The sequence below is a fragment of the Typopeltis vanoorti genome, chromosome 10, assembly GCF_054136105.1.
Source record: "Typopeltis vanoorti isolate ZY-2024b chromosome 10, IOZ_Tvanoo_1.0, whole genome shotgun sequence".
In the NCBI taxonomy this organism is placed as follows: Eukaryota; Metazoa; Arthropoda; class Arachnida; order Uropygi; family Thelyphonidae; genus Typopeltis; species Typopeltis vanoorti.
The window spans coordinates 117954772-117978686 of NC_143558.1; the positions used below are offsets into that span (position 1 = coordinate 117954772).

The 23915-nt window shown below is 38.4% G+C and overlaps 1 protein-coding gene across 2 annotated transcripts in view; it reads right to left on the reverse strand.

The window, feature by feature from the left end:
* Window positions 1-23915, reverse strand: part of LOC150102730 (uncharacterized) — a 326709-nt gene that overhangs the window by 133619 nt on the left and 169175 nt on the right. For both annotated transcript variants that reach the window (XM_090398982.1, XM_090398983.1), the window contains exon 5: window positions 17148-17316. In XM_090398982.1, coding sequence (XP_090255108.1) covers window positions 17148-17316 — 169 coding nt within the window. The remainder of the gene's footprint in view (window positions 1-17147; window positions 17317-23915) is intronic.

Sequence of the window (23915 nt, forward strand, 5' to 3'; positions counted from 1 at the left end):
TGCCATCATACCATCAATTCCAAATTTCATAGTGGACTCTGGTAAGAGACGTTCACAGGTCACCAGCCACATCTACTCCTGTCTGTTTGCTTGGTAGAGGAAGTAGAATGATTTGTCACTCCATAACACATCTTTCCAGTCCCACTGTACATCACTGAGCCACTGAAGATGATGCTGCATGTGGGTTTGGTAATGTGGGGCCTTGCATATTGCGGTCCTACCATGGTAACTCATGTTGTGAGCCTTGGTTCCAAATATTTTGTGCAGATTTGTGTTCCAGTACATGCTCGGAACTCCATATTCAATGTGTTGGCTGGCACAGAGTAGTTTTTACATATTATCCTCTGAGAAGCATAGTACCTTATGGTCACATTCAGTGAGTGTGGTGAGTAGCACTTGCACAGTTGACTCCCTACATTTACATCTCAGTATGATATCACTGACTGTTGACCTGAGATGGCCCAATATGTCAATGATTTGTTGAACAGAAACACCTGCAACATGTCATCCTATCACAGCATCTCTTTCAAACTCCTTCAGTTCCGTTCTCGCAGTCATTCCACCTGGAGACAGTTGCACTGGCTTGGGAGCATCATATTCCTCTAATTTATACTGGCTACAAACACTTGACTCATTACATGACATGATGCATCTTGCCCCTATGGCTGCCCATTGACTTCTTTCCAAGCAATCAAGTTTTTGGCTCAGTTTGTGGTGCCACGAACATTGAACTTAGAGAAGTATCTGAACATTCTAAACAAAGTGATGCTTCCTATTTTGTGGCATTTCTACAGAACTGACCATTGTTTCTTTCAGCAAGATAATGCACTGTGTCATGAGACTGCTGCTGTAACTGCATGATTTATTATTATAATTATGATTATTATTAAACAAGACCTCATGGAGTCAAAGACTCATCTAGGAGGTCCTTTTATCTCACACACATCTCATCATACCGTGTCTTAAACACATTCAAACTCCTTGCAGACACCATACTCTCAGGCAAGGCATTCCAATCACTCACAACTCTGCACGAAAAAAACCTGCCTCTCACTCCCCTACTCACACCCTCTTTATACAGTTTCCAGGGATGACCCCTGATCTCCCACTATTCTCTGTAGAACTTCTCCACCATTGATCCTATAACAACCCCTTACCAACTTGTAGGTCTCTATCATATCTCCCCTCTTCCTTCTCTCCATTAGACTCTGCAAATTACATCTTTTCAATCTTTCCTCACACTCGACATTCCAGAGGTCAGAAACTACCTTAGTCAGTCGCCTTTGGACCCTTTCCAACATCTCTTCATCCTTCTGAAAACCAGGTGACCAAATCTGGGCACAATAGTCCATGTGTGGCCTAATCAAAGCCTTATACAATGGAACAAGAATCTCCCTACTTCTACACGTCAGTGTCCTCCGCATCATTCCCAGAAGTCTTTGTGTTGTCTTCACAATTTTGGCGATGTGTCCCCTAAATTTTAGATCCTTATCCACTATCACCCCCAGATCTCTTATTTCTCCTACTTCCAACAATATATTCTCACCAAGCATAAATTCTGCATCCCATCTTTGTTTTCCAAATTTTAAAACCTTACATTTTGCAACATTGAACTCACATCCCCGTTTGCTTGCCCAATCACTCAATTTATTCAAGTCTTCTTGCAAGGCCACAACATCTTCACTACTCTTTATGGTTCGTCCCAACTTTGCATCATCTGCAAACAACTGAATATCTCCATCCAAATCTTCACCAATATCATTAATATACAAGTTAAATAGTAATGGCCCTAAAACAGACCCCTGAGGCACTCCACTAGTGACTTTCCTTTTCCTGGATATTGCACCCCCATACACAACTTGTTGATACCTATCAGATAGCCAGTCTCCAATCCAATGCACTAATCTAATATCCAACCCCATCTGCTCTAGTTTGACTGTCAACTTATCATGAGGTACTCTATCAAAAGCTTTTGCGAAATCCAAGTATATTACTGTGTATCCTTCTCCTCTGTCCAAGGAAGCAGTCACTTTATTGTAATAAGTAAGCAGATTACTAAAACATGCCTCCCTTTAGCAAATCCATGCTGTTCATCAAAGATTATACCATTGTTGTCAACCCAACTCTGGATCCTAGTTCTCACAAACTTCTCCAACAACTTAACCACAACACCTGACACACAGATAGGCCTATAGTTTTTGATGCTTGAGTTCGATCACCTCCTTTATGAAGTGGCACAATCTTGCCCTCCTTCCACTCTTTAGGAACTTGACCAAGTACAAGACTCGTATTAAAAAAATATGTCAAGGCAGGTGTCAAACTTTCTGGCACATTCCTTCAGAATATGCAGTGATATATTATCAAGTCCCACAGCCTTATTTACATCTAGTTTACTCAACTCCCCAAACACCTCTTGCTCACTTACAGTCAGTCTCTCCTCCCCATCATCAACTGCTCTTAATCTCTTCATGAAGTCACATTCACAAGATTGAAAGATCTTTATGAACTGCTCATTAAGTATCTCCACCACACATTCTGCAACAGCTGTCTTTATACCATTTCCTCCAATCAATGTCATCCTTCCATAATCATTCTTTCTTTTGCTGGCTACATATCGAAAGAACTCCCTAGGATTCTTTTTGGCTTCATTAGCTAACTACTGTTCATACCTCTCTTTAGCTACTCTCACCAACCAAGTCACCTTCCTTGCCTGGTCTTTGTAGACCTCATGAAATTTGTTACTTCCACTTCTCTTATGCTGCCTCCACAATGCCCTTTTTCTCTGTATTGCATGCTTAATCTCTTTATTCATCCATCTCACACCTACCTTATTTAACCTTCTCACCCATGGTATACATTTAGACATTGCATCTACTAAATAGTTTTTGAAAATCCCCCAAGCTGCATTGATCTCTTTTCCAGCTAACTCCTCAATCCATGCTACACCTGCAAGCTGTCTCCTGAGCTCTTCATAATTCCCCCCCCCCCCCCTTGTAGTTCCACATATATCCTTTTTTCACAGGGGTCCTAGCACTGCTGGTAACCACCCAGGTAATCACCTCATGGTCACTTTCACCAATTACATGAATGTCACCACAATTGACTGGCCTCCACAGAACCCTGATCTGAACCATAATGAAAATCTGGTGGATGAAATGGAGCATTAGGTGAGGCCAAGGGACATCTGCCCAACCCACTGATTGCTATCATATGCTTGTAGACAGTATGCTCCATAGGATTGCTGCAGTCATCACAGTGAAAGGGGCCAACATCTTATTAAGGTGGGGGCCATGGCTGTTTGTTTCTTACACTATGGTGTCCATTGACTTCTTTCCAAGCAGTGTCTATTTGGCTCTTTGATAAAAAGAGAAAATAAAATTTTTGCTTTCCTTAAATATAATACTCTCAAATCTTGAAATATAGAGCAAGAGACTTCAATTTGGTATTAGTGAGATATTCAAATGGATAACATTATGGATTCATCATATTTTATGGCCAAATGTAGAAAGAAACTTAAGTTTTTTTCTACATTTCAGTATACAGCATGGCGGGATACATCAGTCACTATTTCAATAGTGACTGATGTATCAGTCACTATTTCAATATCTTGTTAATGACAACTTAGTACACTTAGGGAATAGGTCCCATGCTACCAAGCGCGTCCCCGGGTTGCGGATAGGGAAATAGCCTCTGGATACAGAAGTTAGATGCGAATAAACAGGGAAACCTGTGAATAAGCAGTTGTGGACAATGGGACAGTATCTACCAACAGGACGTGGTGAGCTACCATGCCACATTTCCAATGACGGGGATGTGACATGGTGAGATGTAACCACCATTCAGTTAAGTTACAGCCTTTTGGAAGTTGAGGCAGCAACAACTTTCATCCTGATCAGCAGAAGGTTACCTTACGTGACAACAGTGTAAAGGATATTGTGGTAAGTGGACAATCATGAAGAATAAGAAACGGCTAGCACACCGAGACTCTTTAGAAGGCAATGGGATACCATTGCCTTCTTGTTCTATTCTTCCCTAGTAAGATAGCAGTATGAATGGACATTCTAAGAGATAGTAAAGTACACAATGGCTCAATACTTGTGTACAGCAGGGGAAGAAGCAAGGTTACCCAGGTCATTAACCAGCAAAATCATTGTACATTCATAGGGACATGGAATGTGAGAGCCCTCCTACAACTGGAAAATTTGAAGAGAGAAATAGATAGATTTAAAATAGCCATACTGGTGAGTTATATATAGCCATATTGGGGAATTAGTGAGATGAGATGGAATGGAACTGGATACTTTTGGAGTGGTGATTACAGAATGATTTCTTCAAGTGACGAGACAGCAAAAAATGGAGTCGCGGTGGTTCTCAATAAGGATGGGGAAAAAGAATAATCAACTCAGTAAAATGTAGTAGCAGATTGATAATTGTAAAACTAGATGCAAAACCAACAAATATTATAATAATACAAGCTTACATGCCTACTAGCAACCACAGTTGAAAGAGGATATGCAGATATGGATAATTTAATCAAACCCACCAAAAAGGAAGACAATCTTACTGTCATGGGTGATTGGAATGTGATCACTGGAGAAGGCAAAGATGGTAGAGAAGTGGGAAAGTATGAACTTGGATGCCAAAATGAGGAGATAGACTTTTGGAGATCTGCCACCAGTTCAATATGATTATTACTAATACGAGGGTGGTCTGAAAAGTTATCGGCCTCAACCATTGATGACAAGACTATCAGCAAGATTTTTTTCCCTCTAAGTTGGAACATCTGTCATAAGCATCCATGTGAAATTGCAAGTCATTCTATCACGTAGTTTGTTTTATACATCTATCTGAAGCAAAAGAATGCTGTCTGTATTCCTTGAAATGGATAAAATTGAGTAGTATCATGCGGTTATAAAATTCTTTGTAAAAGAAGGTTAAATGCCAACAGAAATTCATTCAAAGTTCATAAACGTTTATGGGCATTCTTCTCCTTTGTTTTCGTCAATTAAGAAATGAGCTGCCAAGTTTAAACATGGACTTACCAGCCTTGAAGATGATCCACGTGAAGGACATCCAAAAAGTGTAGCAATGCCAGAAATCACTGATCAAGTGCATGATATGGTATTGGATGACTGGCGAGTCAAAGTGCATGAAATTGCTGAGACTATAGGCATTTCAAAAGAACATGTAGGATATATTTTGCATAAAGAATTGCATATGAAAAAGCTTTACGCAAGATGGGTGTCGCGCTTGCTCACAGCAGATCAAAAATGCACTCGCGTGAAAATCTCCGAACAGCACTTGGAGCGTTTTAAGAATAAAACTGATTTTGTGCATCGATTTATTACTATGGATGAGACTTGGATTCACCATTACACACCAGAAATCAAACAGCAGTTAAAAACAGTGGATAGAAGCCGGTTGTTCAGCACCAAAGAAGACAAAGTTGGTTCCATCAGAAGGAAAGGTCATGCCATCGGTGTTTTATTTGGAATGCTAAAGGCATTTTGTTTATTAATTATTTTGAAAAGGGTAAAACAGTAACCGGGGAATATTATCCCGATCTTTTAACCTGACTAGATGAAAAAAATAGTGAGAAAAGACCCAGCTAGCAGAAGAAAAAAATTATCTTTTATCAGGACAGTGCACCTGCCCACAAAAGTTTTGGCAATAGGAAAATTAAGGGATCTGCAATATGAATTGTTGGAACATCCACCCTATTTCCCAGATTTGGCTCCCTCTGACTTCCATCTCTTCCCCAAAACTAAAACTCTCCCTTGGTGGTCAGCGTTTTTCTTCGAATCAAGAGGTGATTGCAGCTGTAGAGGGAGTATTTTGCAGATTTTACTGAGAACCACTACAGGGATGGGATAATGGTGCCAGAGCATTGCTGGAATAAATGCATTAGTCTTAAGGGAGATTATGTCAAAAAAAAAAAATCAAAGGCATATGGAAATATGACTTCTGCATTGCTTCAACCTTGGCATCACCTCTGGGTCTGGCTCCCACTGAATAGACCTCAATAAAGGTCGAAACCGGTCTGGGTAGTGACCCTTCCCATAATGCAGAACATTATATATTTCTGCAAGGAGATGTGCTTTGCATTATGGGATACTAAGGAAAGTGATCAGAACTCAGTCCACCATTGCCACGAGTTGCCCCAGTCCTGAAGATACTTCAGGCGCAAACTCTGTTTGCTTACACTTGGATAAAGGATTAAACTAAATATGTAACAAATATAAACATATAAAAAATATGATAAATAGAAAGTGTAAAGAAGCAAAAACAGAATAGTATATACAGAAATGTAAAGAAATAGAAGATTTCACAAAGACTGGGAGAATCGATAAGGCTTATAATATTACAAAAGGAATAAGCCAGCAAAACAAGACAAGAAGCACAATTATCAAAAATAAACAGGGGAACATACTTATAAGAAAGAATTTCAGAAAGATGGAAGGAGTACTTAGAAGATCTATACCGTGGAAAAAATCTAGATGCCAAGGCTATAAAACATGAAACAAGATTTGATGTGGAAAAAATTGGTCCAACTATATTAAAAGATGAATTTGCATGGGCACTAAATGAATTATTGACTAACAAAGCACCAGGTGCTGATAACATCCCCTAAGAATTAAAAAAATATTCAGGAAACATAACTAAGTCATACATTTTCAAGATCATAATGGATATATGCAAAACAGAGATCATTCCCGAAGATTTCACACACTGCTCTATCATACCAATTCCAGGAGGCCTAGATGCTAACAAAACAAGACATCAAAATGTTGGAGGCATTTGAACTTTGGTGCTGGAGAAAGATGAAAATTAGTTGGACAGAAAGTAAAAGTAATGAAGAATATAGTTTATGAAGAGCAGTCACTAATGAACCACATCAATAAGAGAAGAAAAAGCCTAATGGGACACCATCTGAGGCATGGGGGAATGATTACAGAAATAATGGAGAGGACTGTAGAAGAAAGAGGCTGCAAGGCAGACCAAGAATTTCACATATAAATATGTGAAATATAAATAGCGCCGGTTAGCAACATAATGATGCTAACCGGCGCAAAGAGTTATGAAGATATAAAAAGGAGGATTGTGATTAAGTAAAAGAAGTGTGAATGACATTTTCATTAATTAAAATTTATTACAATTAGATAAATTATTTACAATCATATTATTTTCAAGAAAAGAAATTTTCTAGTTTATGAAAGAAAATCATTGTTTAAATTTTTTAGTAGGGTTAAACTTATACTTGGCATCTAGATTCGAAGTAAAATCTACATTAAAAAAAGGAAAGAATGAAAAAAGTGTAAACTGTAACAAGTTGTTTTGATCTGAAGATGCTGGTTGGAAATTATTAACAGCAAAATATTAACCAGTTAATAAACATCGTTTTATAATTTAGTTTTGCTTATTTTGTGTGGTGTAATACTGCCACACAAAATAAGTTACGAAATTTGAAATTTCACAAGATAGGATGTTATGACATGCTGCTATAACTAACCAATCTTCAGACTGATGCACCACAGAAGAAGCCTTATAAAAAATTTATGCCTCTGAGCTGTATGTTTTGATATTTTGTTATGCATGCACTGGAAGTTCATTTATGATCAATTTAACTTTCTGTTATTATTATTATTATTATTATACACCTCCAGGGAGTCCAAAGACTCATCGAGGGAGAGTGTGCCAACAGCATCGAACGATTGGTCCCCTTCTAACTACTAACCGCGCTCAAACTTACTTAACTGAGCCATTAGTAGCAGAGGCTCTACCAATCGACCAACCTTTGCCGGCTATAGTTTTGCTATATTACCGAATGAGAGCGTTCATTGTTTCCACTTGTAGCTCCAAGTTTTTTAAACTTGGGCAATTCCATGCCTGCTTTCTGATAAAAAACAATAGCTTGAAACAGCTGTCATTCAAGTGAAACCTAATCAATGTACTAATAAAAGGAGAATATACTGGCTACTGGACAGAGTTCATGTTGTTTAATTAGTGCAAGCCAAGGCAACTCCAAGGGATGGCTATAAAAATATTGCTGGATCCATAATATCCTCCATTTCAATATAAAACTGTCATTTAATTTTAAAGGGAACATTTTAAAAATAAATGTGGCATAAAAAATCAGAAAAAATATAGCAAAATTACTTAAATATAAAGAGCCAATAGGCTTCATTACGGTGATATAAAATTATTTAAATTAGGGGATATTAAATCCCACATTGCTTTAAAACCGAATAAGAAACTCAAAGATTGGAATCAGAGAGTTTCATGCCGAATATAGTAAACTATAAAAGTATCGGCGATTACTAGTGTGAGCTAATGCAAGTAGTCCTGGTACAAAGTACAATCTCGGGCAACTTGCAGCAAAGGTGGTAAAGTTCTGATCGCTATTCTTGGTATTTTCCATAATGTAAAAACACATTTTCTAGGAAATGTATGCTGTTATTACATTACGGTGGGAGGTCACTACCCAGGCCGGTTTCTGCCTTTATTGAGGCTTCATCAGTGAGTAGCTAGACCAAATAAATACCAAAGGTTATAGCGAAAAGAACTTATATACTCTGCTATACGAATTGTCAAAAAAGTGCAACCATTAAGTTACTTAAATATAAATAGCCAATAGGCTTCATTTCGGCGATATATTGTTTTAAAACCAAATAAGAAACTCAAAGATTGGAATCAGAGAGTTTCATGCCGAATATAGTAAACTATAAAAGTATCGGCGATTACTACCGTGAGCTAATGCAAGTTTTAATGAAGCCTCAATAAATGCTGAAACTAGTCTGGGTAGTGACCTCCCACCATAATGTAATAACAGCATACATTTCCTAGGAAATGTGTTTTTGCATTATGGAAAATACCAAGAATAGCGATCAGAACTTTACCACCTTTGCTGCGAGTTGTCCAAGATTGTACTACGTACTAGGACTACTTGCATTAGCTCACGCTGGTAATCGCCGATACTTTTATAGTTTACTATATTCGGCATGAAACTCTCTGATTTCAATCTTTGAGTTTCTTATTCGGTTTTAAAACAATGTGGGATTTAATATCTCCTAATTGAAATAGCAAAATTATTTCCTGAAATAACAAAATAAGAATATTAACAGAACTTTTATTTTAAATCGCAAAATATAGAGAATAATTATGGATTTAATAATCAAAATGGGCTCATTGTGGGACTGATCTCCAAGACCAAATCTAACTCTAGATACCTATTAAGTTGTGTAGAACATTATTTTTAACTTATTTTGTGTGGCAGTATTACACCACCAAGCAAAACTAAATTATAAAACGATGTTTATTAACTGGTTAATATTTTGCTGTTATAATTTCAAACCAACATCTTCAGATCAAAACAACTTGTTACAGTTTACACTTTTTTCATTCTTTCTTTTATTTAATGTAGATTTTACTTGGAATCTAGATGCCAAGTAAGAGTTTAACACTACTAAAAAAATTTAAACAATGATTTTCTTTCAGAAACTAGAAAATTTTTTTTCTTGAAAACAATATGATTGTAAATAATTTATATAATTGCAATAAATTTTAATTAATGAAAATGTCATTCACACTTCTTTTACTTAATCACAATCCATTTTTGATCACTATATTAAAAATTACATACATAATACTCTATTTTACTTGAAATCTATGAAAAAATTTAGAATGAAGAAATCAGATTATCTGTGGCAAACAAGAAATTGAAAATGAGCATTAAAACACCAAATCGTGTAAAACATCACAAAATGCACCACAGCTATCATCTACACCTGTTGCAATATGCTAACCCAAAACTATTCAGCAATACTTAGGAAAGAAATATATGACAAAAACAAAAAGAGTTTATTGTAAAGCATTTCACCATAGTGAAGCATGTTTACACACCATTAAAAATTTGCTTGGATTGAAAGACGACATACTTAAACATATGAAAAGTCTTATTTTGTTGCAGAGAGGCTTATTTATTTGCAATGCTATTTCACTATAATAGATATTACCCTTTAGTAATCATTGTAATTCATTCTTATAACATCTTATTCCTCAAAAATTTAAAAAAAAAAAAATCAAGCTGATATACATGCAGTGCAAAGACCGGAAGAATAAAAATTATAGTTGTAAACTACTGAAACACGCATCTCATGTGTGCATGAATGTGCATATATATTATTATTTTCATCATTACAACAGACTGCTAGGGAATGAGAGACTCATCAAGATACACAACTTCATTCATACTGTTGAATTTATTCATGCTATCTGCAATCATAACTTACAAAAGGTAAGCCATTCCAGTCATGCATAGCTCTATGAGGAAAAAATCTACCTCTCACCCTTTTTTTTTTTTTACTGCATTTATTCTCAGCCTCAATGGATTTTCTATCTTCACCCTCCATAAAATGAAAAATTCCACTAACTGGCATTCTGTATGAACCTTTCAAAAGTTTGTCTCTGTCATATCACCCCTTTTTCTCCTATCTGCAGTGCAGAATTTCTCAATCTCTTCTCATAACCATAAGGTCAATACTCTAGGCAGGATTGGCAAAATCCTGCCTAGAGTATGATTGACTGGCAAAACCACCATATCTACAACAATTTCTCAATCATAGCTTATCCACAGTGAAATCCATGATCATGTGGTCGACTAGTACTGCTGGTGGGCTTTTGGTACGATAATGTAAAAACTCTTACATTGGTTCTCTAGAGTTAAACTCAACTCTAGAGAACCAAACACTGTACTTTTTCAAGCCACCTGAGACAGAAAATAAGCAAAGTAATGTCTCATAACATACGATGGAAATTGTTTACCACAGGTCGTGTATTCAAATCTAAACCACAGTGGAATTTGAACCCTTGTCCTGTAGTTTTGAGACATTGCTTTGCTTATTTTCTCTCTTGGGTGGCTTGAAAAAGTAGTGTTTGGTTCTCCACAGCAGCTATTCATCCAGGATGACAAAATTACTATGCGTTATTAGTCAAAATAATTGCCCATTGTTACATTCATATATCTAAAAAATTATACATTATTTTATAGTAATTTTAAGAATATTTTACAAATGATGCACATGGAGAGGGATGCTATTATTATCTGGAATTACTAACGAGGCAGCTAAGACCATGGAAAGTAGTGTATTAAGTCTCTTAATTGAGCATGTTCTTCTGTCCAGAGCACTTGTACTGCAGGGTGAAAGACCCTTTCACCTCCATATTAAGACTGGCTAGCATTCAGATGAAAAGCCTTATAAGAGTTCTATACATCCTAGACGGTATCTGAAACCCTTTTTGAACTCATTTACAGTCAGGGCACCCACAATAGACTGGATGCTTATTCCACTCATTTACCACTCTCCAAGTAAAAAACCTAGCTCTAACACCCTTGCTAACCATACTCTTACCAAGCTTCCATGGATGGCCCCTAGTCCTCCCACTAGCAGTCCTATTCTCAAAAATATCTTCTGAATTACTTATAGAAACCCTTCAGTAATTTGAATGTCTCAATCATATCACCCCTTTTCTGCCTATCAACCAATTTCTGCAGGCCACAAATCTTCAACCTGATGTCAAAAGGTTCATTCCATAGTCCTGCTATCATCTTGGTCACTCGTCTCTGGATCCTCTCCACCCCTCCCCATCAAGAAGAAACCCTGTCGCCCATATCTGGGCACAGTAGTCTAGATGGGGTCTTATCAAGGTTCGATACAGAGGAACAACCTGTTTGTCTCTGCTCATTAAAGTGTTTTTCAGCAACCAAGTGATTTGATGAGCTGATTTAGCCACTTTTGTGATGTGTCCCCTAAACTTCAACTCCCTATCCACCAACACTCCCAAATACCTGGCCTCGTCAATCTCCTGGAGTACAGTTCCACCAATGTGATATACTGCTGCTAATCTTTTCACCCCAAAATGCAAAACCTTACATTTTTTCCACATTAAATTGACATCCATTCTCCTTAGCCCAGTCCTCCAAACTATCCAAATCATCCTGCAAAATTTTGACATCCTGAGCATTCACTATTGCTCTACCCAACTTTGCATCATCCATAAACAGATGCACAGTTCCTCTCAGATCCTTCCCTATATCGTTAATGAACAAATTAAACAGTAGTGGTCCAAGAACAGAAGCCTGCAGTACACCAGTAGTCACAGGTCATCTTTTGGACTCTATCCCTGAATAAACCACTCTCTGATATCTCTCTATCAACCACCCTCCTATCCATCTCACCAACCCTATATCCATTCTCATATGCTACAGTTTACTGAATAGAATTCCATGTGGTATCCTATGAAAGGCTTTAGCAAGGTCCAGTAGAATCACTGTAAACTCGTTACCCTTGTCCAGTTCAGCCGTCACTGAACCCCATACAGTATCCCATTTTCATCTATCCAATCTTGTATTTTCCTCTTGACTATTTTCTCCAAGACCTTGACAACAATTCCTGATATGCTGATCAGCTGGTAATTTTCAACAGCATTCTGGGAACCTCCTTTATGCAGTGGAACTATTTTGTCCTCTTTCCACCACTTTGGGACTAGCCCAGACCCGAGACTCAAATTAAACAAAATGGTCAAGGGCACTGACAATTCTTTAGCCGCTTCTCGTATGACACGAGCTGGTATACCATCCACTCCCACAGATGAATTGACATTGAGGTTTTGTAATGGACTATTCACCTCCACTTCATTCACCACAATTCCAGTATAAGCTGTTGGTTCTTCCATTTCTGCAATGTCACCACCTGGATGATATACTCTTGCAAAGTGCTCATTCAGTATGCCAAAGAAAATCTTAGAAGCCCCCCTTCCCCTCCCACTTAGTGGCACATCAAAGGAAGAAAAATCATGGGAAAACTCCTTCACTGTAGGTGTTTTCTCATGATTTCTGGAAGAAGAATGGAGGTGAGACATCAGTAATGACTGAAAAACAGGAAGCAGATTGTGTAGAGCCCAAAGAGCCTTGGAGAGAATAATGTTCCAAGTAACAAAAAAAAGAGATAAAATTAGATATAACAGAATTAGACAGATGACTGGAGTAGAAGATGTTGTGAAGTATTGTAAAGCATATAAAAGGGAATGAGCTTGCAATCAGATGGCAGCCATTAACTAAAGACAAATACAAGTGGAAAATTAAGGGAGAGAGGTCTGTATCTAGCAGTGGATGGGAAAAGACTGATGAAGATGATGAAAAAATAGCAGTGGATATACACGAAACCAGTGGCGCACCCAGAGGGTGGGCCAAGGGGCCTGTGCACCCCCCCCAAAGAAAAGGAAAAAACACTAGAAAAATTTCCAAAAATCTTTTCCTAATTAAAATTCACTTTTTTTTATTTATGTTGTGTCGTGTCTTATATTTCTATCCTACTTATGAATTAGCGATCACTGCAAATGCTCAGTCATAGGTCGTGTGCTATGCGTAATGTGTATTTGCAAATCGTCTACTCAACCTCCCCCCCCCTAAGGTTAAATCTGTGAGCGCTCGGCCCCCTCCAAGATTAAATCCTGAGTGCGCCACTGCAAGAAACAAAGGCAGGAAATTATGGATTAGAGTGAATATTAGAACAAAATAAGGCAATATGCAAGAGAATCAGCAGCAGCATCCCTGACTTGTTAATCTTGTCACAACACATAAGTAGGTGTACATTTAAAGAAAAATGAAACACCAATGATTTCTTAAACATAATATAATTATACATACATACATCTTCAAGGCCTACCTTTCCTAATTGGGTTGTGTGGGGGCAACAGCTGCAAGAGGAACTTCCAATGGTCACGATCCTCTGCCACCAAGCTCAGGTGTTCTGATGGGATTCCCAAACGTGCCCACCCAAGGTTTTGGATATGATCTATCCGGTGAGTCCTTTGCCTTCCACGTGGCCTCCCACCCTCTGGCCTGGCAAAGAGGGCCTGCTGAGGGAGCCTCTCTTGTGGCATTCTGACCAGGTGCCCGTACCAATGTAACTGTGATCTCTCAACGCAGAGAAGCAGCAGTTAAGTATTGAGGATTTCCCGAACTGCAGAGCTTCTGACTCTGTCAAGTCTTGTCAGCCTCGCAACCCCTCGAAGGAACCTTATTTCAGCCGCTTGGATTTGTGTCCGCATTGTTTCGGTCATTACCCAACTCTCATGACCACAGGTGAGGATGGGGACACAGACTGTATTGAAGACAGCTAGCTTTGCCTTCTGGCTTAACTCCAGCTTCAATACTACCGGACGGCCAAGCTCCCGCAATATTGAGCTTGCTAAGCCAATTCAAGTATCTAGCTCTATGTTCCATTTTCAATCATTCGTGAATATGGACCCAAGGTATTTAAACTTCTCCACCTGCCTCATTGGGACTCCACTTACATGTAGAGTGCATTGGGATGGTTGTCTTGAGACCACAAATGTTTCAGTTTTAGCCACACTGATCTTCATTCTGGCATCTGCACAAACAGCTACAAACCTATCCAGGGTCTGCTGGAGGTCATCTGTGGAATAGCTAAGTAGAACTATGTCATCTGCAAAAAGCACACGTCCAATGCTACATCTTCCAATTCTGACACACTCACTGCTTGACTGTGCCTATCAATCCAGTCCATAAATATTATGAAAAAGGAGGGGTGACAGAACACACCCTTGGCGGAGGCCAACGGAGACTGTGAAAGGTTCAGACTTTGTGCTGTTTACCCTGACATAAAACTCTGGGCATTCATACAGGGACTTGATGGCAGCTAATAGTTGGCCATTCACTCCATACTCCTGTACTACTTGACAAAGCTTATCCCGAGGAACCCGGTCATATGCCTTCTCCAAGTCCACAAAACATGTGTAGACATTCTTGGCATATTCCCAAGATTTCTCAAAGACTTGCCTTAAAGTGAAGATTTGGTCAGTGCTTCTACCAGGACGAAAGCCACATTGTTTTTCCTGGAACTTTGATTCAACTATGCTCCTGCGCTGCCTTTCCAAGCACCTAGCATACACTTTCCCAGGCAGGCTTAGCAGAGAAATGCCATGATAGTTACTGCAATCTTTCTGGTCTCCCTTCTTGAAGACTGGTATTATTATGCCTGTTTGCCATTGCTTTGGTGCTCGCCCAGATATCCAAGCAGACTGACACACTCGAGTCAGCCAGAGAACACCGTCTCTATTTAAGGCTTTTAGCATTTCGGGCCGAATTTCATCATCGCCAGCAGCCTTGCCCAATTTTAGCGATTGTATTGCTAAATTGACCTCTTCTGCTGTGAGAAGACTAGTCATTGCCCCGATCTGCGCCTCTTGGATGTCCACAACTGCTGGGCCACCCGGGTTAAGAAGGCTCTCAAAGTATTCCCTCCACCTGTAAAGGATATCCTTCTCGGTTGTTAAAAGTGCACCATCAGAGACCTTAATTGCGCTTGCTGTGCACAATTTCCTCCCTCAAAGGCGGTGGATGGTCTGCCAGAATACTTTGTTTGCATTTGCATACGATGAGTCTAATCTTTCTCCAAAGGATTCCCATGAGAGTGTGCAGAGGCAGTGACAGCTGTTCTGAACAGCTTTCACTTCTCAACATTTGCAATATGCTTGGGAATCTCTTTGAACCTGGAGGAAATGTCATCTGCAAAATTGTTCCTCACAGCCTCATTTTCCAATGCCTCCCATTTCACGTGGTATAGCTGCTTAGGCCTACCAGCACTGATGGTAGCATCTGGTTTCTGAAGCTGTAGGGTGCACACAACAAGGTGGTGGTCAGTTGACAGTTCTGCCCCTCTTCTTACATGAACATCCAACACCAAGGAAAATAGGTCTGCTGAGACTATAAAGAAGTCAATCAGAGACCTTTGTTCTAGTGTATCCCTGTACCAGGTATACTTATGGACTTCTCGGTGCTGGAAGAAGGTATTCATTATGGACAAGCTCTTAGTATAGCAGAGGTCCAATAATTTCAACCCATTCATGTTAAGGTCAGGGGCGCTGTTCCTCCCAACCACACCCCTCCATGTCTGGTCATCTGTTCCAACATGTGCATTGAAGTCACCCATTAGCAGGACTGATTCCATGTCTGCCACCCTGTCAAAAGCAGTATCCACTTCCTCTAGGAAGGCAGAGTATTCTGACTCCAGATAGGTGCATAGGCTTGCACCACAGCCAAATCATGGTTTTTCATTTGAAGCCTTAACACATATACCTGTCACCCCAATGGGATCCACTCAGCAATGCAGTCTGATAGCTGGAGGCTTGTGAGTATCCCCACACCCACCTGAGCAGACTGTCCGACTCACACCAGAGTAGTAGAGCTTCCACCCCTTATCCAGGTCGACAGTTCCAGAGCCTCTCCTCTTGGTCGAAGAAAGCCCGACTAAGTCTAGCCGGTAGCGCTTGGCTTCCTCGACCAGTTCCAACTCCTTCCCAGTCAGAGAGATGTTCCAGTTGCCTAAAGCCATAGTTTGGTGCCGTTGTCATTGCCATTTCCGTCCTTTTGCAGAACCATTTCTTTGTGCTGCCCCTAAACACTTGGTGCCCATTGATGGAGTTTCCTCTAGCAGAGTGCTGAGGAGTGGTGTCTAACGGAGACTGTAACATATTTTTCGAACGGGTCCCTCTGCCTAAAACCCGAACGCATCTCTTGGTAATCCGCATGATGGACGATGCGGTATGAACATTTTTTGATGGCCTGATCATGCTACAGTGTTTGATAATGTCCTGTTAGCACAAGACGAAATGACACAGCAAAATAGGAAAGATTCCCCTCGAATACTCTAATAGCATTCGGGGGAAGGAGCAAGAAGAGAAGAAAGAAAGAAGCAAGGGAGGAAGAGGAGGGACCAGTCTACAGATAATATAACAGATGTATATTACATGAAGTAAGGCATGGTCCAGCATCAGGTACCTCGGGTTTGCCACGCCCGTACTCACTAAAGTGAGCCCCTGAAGAAGACCCCCATAATATAAATATATTAAAAAAAAATAATAATCAGAAATAAAAACAAAAATACAATAAGAGTTTAAAATGAATAACCAATAATCAACATAAACAACAGCAAGAAATAAATATTTTTATGACTACCTAAGTAATTTTTACTTTAAACAAAATAGAGAAAATCTTGTGTGATAAGAAAATATTTCATTATCAAGAAATGTGAAAATCATAATTTTCATATATTTCAAATTCTTACTTAATGATGCGATTTTTTTCAAATTGATCTTGCAAAACACAACAATGAAATTCACAATTTTCCAAACGAATCCATTCCTCCGTGACAACAGGTATTATGTCTTGGCGACCCACAACTTCTTTACCTTGTCGAGTTAAATCATTTAATCCAACTTCTACATCTGGCATTCCTGAAATAATAATCATGATTCATGTGTAGTATTTTCCATGCACATAATTTTTCAATGTTATGTAATTTTTACAAAATCATAACTAGCAATTTCAGAAACAATCAGAGAAATAATTTCTAACTTATATCAAACTACAACACAAAGAACTCTTGATTTTTATATATATATAAAAAATATGTTCATGATGAACATGAATAAGTTTTAGTAATTTTTTAAAGTACCCTTGATTAATGCAATTAATTAATCCCTCAGTGTTACAGCATATATCAAAATCACATTAATCAAATATAATAATCAATGGTAAAAATTACAATTCATCCATGACCGATTACTGTATTAATGATTAGTTTTATATGGTACTCTTTTAGGAAAGATAAACAATGAATGCAAAGTAAATGTTAAATAAATGCTTGTACCTACATTAGTTACTGCAATTTTTTATCAAAAAAAGTTTATCAAGAGTCGTTTGAACAGTTTTAGTTTTTTCTTTGTCTCCTTTGGAACCTCATCTTCACATTCCATTTGTTCATTATCTTCATACGTGCATTGTTGTTCAATTTCAAGAAGATAATTTTCGCTGAAATCTTTTCAATTTCAATCCAATGATTCTTTATCATCTGCATCAACACCATCAAAATCAAAGCCAATTGCAATGATTTCTTCAAACCGCGTTGTTCACAGGATTTTGAAAACCAACTAAATCATTAGCGCATTCTAGGTTTTTCCAAACAGCTCTCATACAGCTAGAAAACACTTGCTCCCAAGAGTCATGAATGTTTTCAACAAGTTTTAAAAGAGGTATACCGTGAGTAGACATATCGATACAAAATTAATAACAGAAAAAACTCACGTACAAAGATTATTTAATAGTATAATTTTCGCCTGTGTGTCACAGGCATCTTCAGTACATATTAAGCTCAAATTAAACAATAACTGACAATTCCAAAAAGCGCCACCTAAGTAGCTGGTGTAAGATAACTAAAAAGGTAAATAAATTTCCTAAAAAAAAAAAAAAAAAATGCAATAAAAAGTTAGGAAAGATTAGTGAAAAATCTCCACCTTTCTCACTTCTCCTAAGGTCAAGCTTCCACATCTTAATCATCCAAGTGTCTACCAGATTCCGTGCTCTTGTGGATTATCTTATTTCGGACAAACGGGAAGATCTGCCTCTATTCGGCTAGAAGAACACCAATCTTATATTGAATACTTTAAATCTGAAAAGTCTGGACTTGCAGAACATGCCATCTTCACTAGACACAGAGTTCATTGGAGAAAGACAAGAGTTCTTCATAAAAGTCAGTTTCTCGTGGAATGTCTTTATAAAGAAACATGTGAAACTCTACTTCGTTCTCCTAACTTAAACAGATCCGATGGCTTACATTTATCCCCTTTATGGGAGATAGTACTTTACAAATCAGCTAATCTTTCCTAACTTTTTATTGTATTGATTGATTTTTTTTTTAAAGGTAATTTATTGACCTTTTTAGTTATCTTACACCTACTTAGGTGGCGCTTTTTGGAATTGTCAGTTATTGTTTAATTTGAGCTTAATATGTAATGAAGATGCCTGTGACACACAGGCGAAAATTATACTATTAAATAATCTTTGTACGTGAGTTTTTTCTGTTATTAATTTTGTATCGATATGAACATTTTCAATTGCATGTTTAATGTTAAAATTTTTCCAAAATTCTTGAAGCATAATCGCATTTTCTCCTGTTGTTTTCTCCCCTTTGAGAATGTCTTTTTAAGAAAATAAGCTTTGAAACTTATAATGACGCCCATGTCCATGGGTTGTAGTAATGATGTCGTATTTGGTATAAAAAAATAAATTTCATATTCTCACACAGATCATTAAGAGAATTTGAATGAAATTCTTTTTTTAATGAAAAAATTTATGAAGAACGTAAGTTGAAAATACAGCAAAACAATTGGGGCTTGTAATACACCAACTCTTAATACTTATGGAAGAAATGACGTCCTCATGCTCATGACTTTTTTCCCTCTCGGCCAGGAAACACTCCTCGAGGCTTGGATGTTTTTGTGTGGTAAATATAAAGGTGTGTTAATTAAAACTCTTGCCCCGTATATGTATATAAATAAAGGGATTGTCACAATTAATTTCGCTGCGTTAATCAAATCCCGTATTAAGCAAGGGATACCGGTAATTTAAAATAACAAGAGGACATACTTTTTGCTTTTCTTAAATAAGAATGAACATTCCCCCCACCCCACCCCCACCCCCATGATTCGTTTAATGAAAGTGCTATTTGCACTTTCAGTGCTTAAAAAATTGAAACAATTTCAAGCAATAATTCAAGTAATATCAACAATATAATTTGGGGAGACTAATTTATACTGCTAACATATTTACTCAAATATAACTTGCACCTTTTTCCCAAAAATCGAAGTTAAAAACTGTGGTGAAGATATATGCAGGGATTTTTGGAAACTAAAGTTTTCAGGGAAAAAAAAAATTAAAATGTGTATGACTTACCAAGAATCTCCTATTCACTATTTCCAACCTCAAGAGCAGTTTCCTTGTGTGCACTGTCAAAGTCATTTACCCAAATAGCATCATCTTCCCTGCCATTATTTCAAGCAAAAATTATCAGTAATTTACAAGACTGAAGATACGTAAAGAACAATCTTTCACAAATGACTAATGAGAAGTGAAAGCAGAGCACAAAATGGAGAGCAATGGTAGGCCAGTAGAGATAGAGCAGCTATGAAGATGTGCATATGATTGTTGCCGAATTAACAAAAGATCATATATCTCAACAACAAAGGCAAGCTGAAGATTGTCGAGATGAAATGCTGATTCTCTTCACCCAAATTCTGAAAAATCTGAAACTGACATAATAACATTCACTATATCATAAATTGAAAGCCAAACACACCTTTATGGCATTCGTATAGTAAAGGTAGGTAAGTTCTTTTCACTTAAACCTTGTTATCTCCCAGGTCTACCTATTCACTGATGAGATCTCAAAAAAAGGTTGAAACCGGTCTGGGTAGTGACCTCTCCTCATAATGTAATTACAGTATTACATCCCCAAGGGGCTGTGTTTTTACATTATGAGAAAATATCAAGGATAGTGAGGGATCTTGCTCCACCTTTGCTTCGAGTTGCCTTGGTGTTGTACTACCAACTGGTCATTTATACTTGGATTTGCCGATAGTTTTTCGGTATATATGAAACTCATAGATTCGTAGTTCTCGATCTTAGAGTTTTGCTTACTGGCAGTTGAACAACAAGGGATTTTTATCCCCTTAATTAACATTCACTATATATTTCTTAGTTTTAACACGTCTGCATCAGGATTGTGTTTCGTCCATTTATCGTTCCGAAGGGAATTCTCGTTAGAATTGTTTGTGTACTGCTTCTGCAGCATTGAGCAGGCAGGCTCCACTCACAAAGTTTCAACCCTTCGGCTGACTTTCATTGCTGCTTGTTTGCTTGCCGCTTCCATGTCGAGCTGGTGGGAGGACTCACACACACATTAACGGCAGTTAATGTGTGTGAGAGTTTACATTCAATTCGCAGTAGAATTTTATTTGAAGTTAGCCTTTGTGATCTATCTTAAATAGAAAATTTCAAACGCAATCAAACAAACACACATTTCATGTAATTGAAAATTTGGAAAATGTTTGGACAATAGCTTTTAGTTAGATACTATGCTTGATGGTACAATGCATGGTTTTGCTCGAGTCCATACAGCATAGTTTCTGTGGGAGGGAACATGCGATTCATTAGTGCAATTTTTATCCCAGTTGTCTCTAATTGCACTTTTTAGTAAATAATTTAAGGAAATTACAACATAAACTAGGATATACATTAAAATAAATTTTAATATACTTTAATATTTCAGCAACGTCATGTTGCCATTTTCAAGGAACTTAAGAACAAGACACGTGCAAGTAGGCACAACAAACAGTAAGTGAGGAAGAAGCAGTAAGCTATTATTTCTCCTAAAGTCCTGATGGTGCTGCCTAGCGGGCAATGTTGGTATTCTTGGGAGATTGGGCTGAAGGTCTTCTGATGTAGGTTTCCCAAATTTGAGGCAGTTTCATGCAGCCAAATTTGTTGAGGTTTGGATTGTTTCTTAGGGCTGAAGCTGATTCCATGAAAAGCCTTTCATATTTGTATTTACTATGGTGTATTATCGTGGCTTTCTTCCACCGTATTCTATGGCAGGTATCCAGCGCATGGTCAGCAAGACCAGAGTGGCTGCATTGGTGAAACCGGATGTAGCCCTTGTGTTCTGAAATTCTAATATTTGCTGTCCTGCCTGTTTGGCCAAAGTAGGACAGCTTTCTTAGGCCAGTTTCACCAATACAGCCACTCTGGTCTTGCTGACCATGAGCTGGATACCTGCCATAGAATACGGTGGAAGAAAGCCACGATTTTCATATTTGTAGTAAATACAAATATGAAAGGCTTTTCATGGAATCAGCTTCAGCGCTAAGAAACAATCAAACCTCAAGAAATTTGGCTGCATGAGACTGCCTCAAATTTGGGAAACCTACATCAGAAGACCTTCAGCCCAGTCGCCCAAGAATACCAACATTGCCTGCTAGGGGGCACCATCAGGACTTTATGAGAAATAATAGCTTTCTGCTTCTTCCTCACTTACTGTTTGTTGTGCCTGCGTGCATGTGTCTTGTTCTTAAGTTCCTTGAAAATGGCAACGTGACGTTGCTGAAATATTGAAGTATATTAAAATTTATTTTAATGTATATCCTAGTTTACATTATAATTTCCTTAAATTATTTAATAAAAAATGCATAACCAACGTCTAAGCTTTTCCACGAGAATTACGATAATCCACAATGATATCGCACGTAAAGCATGCCATTACGGTAAAATGAAGCTAAGCTATCAAGACAACTGAATTGTCTCGACTTCCAAAAACGCTGCCAGGATAGCCAGGTAATTCCTAACTGTGTCAAATTCAAACATCGTTTCTCTTCGCAAAAGGCTCTTTGTATTTATAACCGTGCCAGCCAAGCCTTGCTCAGGGAACAAATCGCCCCACCTCGCCGTTTCCTAAATGATGCTAACTTAGCTATCCAGGCACTCTAAGATGAACCTTTCAAGCACCTTAAGCCACGAAATTTGGTCTATTTTATATGACATCTCGTGCACTGCAGCAGAGAAAGAATTTTAAAAAGTACGAGATCAACACATTAAAAAATTTGAAAATTTAAAAAAGAACTCGATCCCGAAACCACAACTTCCTACCGAAACAGTAGTCAACCTTTCGTCATTTAGTGTGAAACCTGAAGCACTCGACGGCCTCGCACGTGGCCAGAACTTTGCACTGCGCCCAGAAGAATACCTGCTGAAGATATTATGATACAAATTGAACGCGGGATATGACACCTTCCAAATCATATTGCCAACGATATTAGACTGGATGTGGCTTGTGTTCTGACAAAAGCTAAACCACCAAAAGCCAACATGCCCAGTAAGGAAATTAAATCTCTACTAGAATTAAAGAAAAACAAGAAAATAATAATCACCAAAGCTGATAACGGGAACGCCACAGTATTGTTTAACCAAAAAGATTACACAGGTAAGCTGAAAGCTCTATTGTTAGATCGGGCTACTTACCTCCCTATCGAGTACAATTCCAACAACTCACAAATTAGAAAACTCCACAGGCTCCTTAAGCAGGTCACTTCTTGGCCTGTGGAAATCACTAACAAATTAAAACCATTTAACTCCATACCCCCCCCCCCCCCAATATTTATGGACTCCCAAAAATACATAAGGAAAATGTGCCACTACGTCCCATAGTGGATGGCATTGATTCCCCCACATACAAACTAGCTAAATGTTTAGCCAAAGCTCTCTCACACTATACTGGCAACATACCTTCACATATAAAAAACTCAGCCCACTTCAAAGCCAGCATAGAAAACCTTACACTCAAACACACTGATATAATGGTCAGTTTTGATGTCTCCTCCTTATTTACAAATGTCCCACTCAAAGAATCCTTAGAGCTAATCCAAGCTAAATTTCCTCCCGATATCACAGCCCTATTTCAGTTCACAATGAACTCAGGCAATTTTGCTTGGCAAGGAAAATTCTACAAACAAATAGAGGGGACAGCCATGGGTTCTCCACTCTCCCCATCCTTGGCCAACTTTTATATGGAGACTTTTGAAGAGAAAGCCTTAAACTCTGTCCCACAAAAACCAAACATTTGGTTTTGCTATGTTGATGATGCGTTCGCTATTTGGCCACATGGCTCCGATGCACTACTCTCCTTCCTAACTCACTTAAACAACCAACACCCCAGAATCAAATTCACCCTGAAAGAGGAAAAAAACAACTGCCTTCCTTTCTTAGACACACTAGTCACCCGGCAGCCTGATGGAACCTCGGTTTTCTCAGTCTATAGAAAACCCACCCATACAGGCAGATACATTCACCAACAATTCCACCACCCCTCCTCACAACAATATGGAGTCATCAAGACACTACACAACAGGGCTAAACTTATCTGTTCAAATGACAATGCCCTAACCACAGAACTAAACCACATTCTCAACACTTCCTCAGCCAATGGCTACCCCCCCAAAAAAAT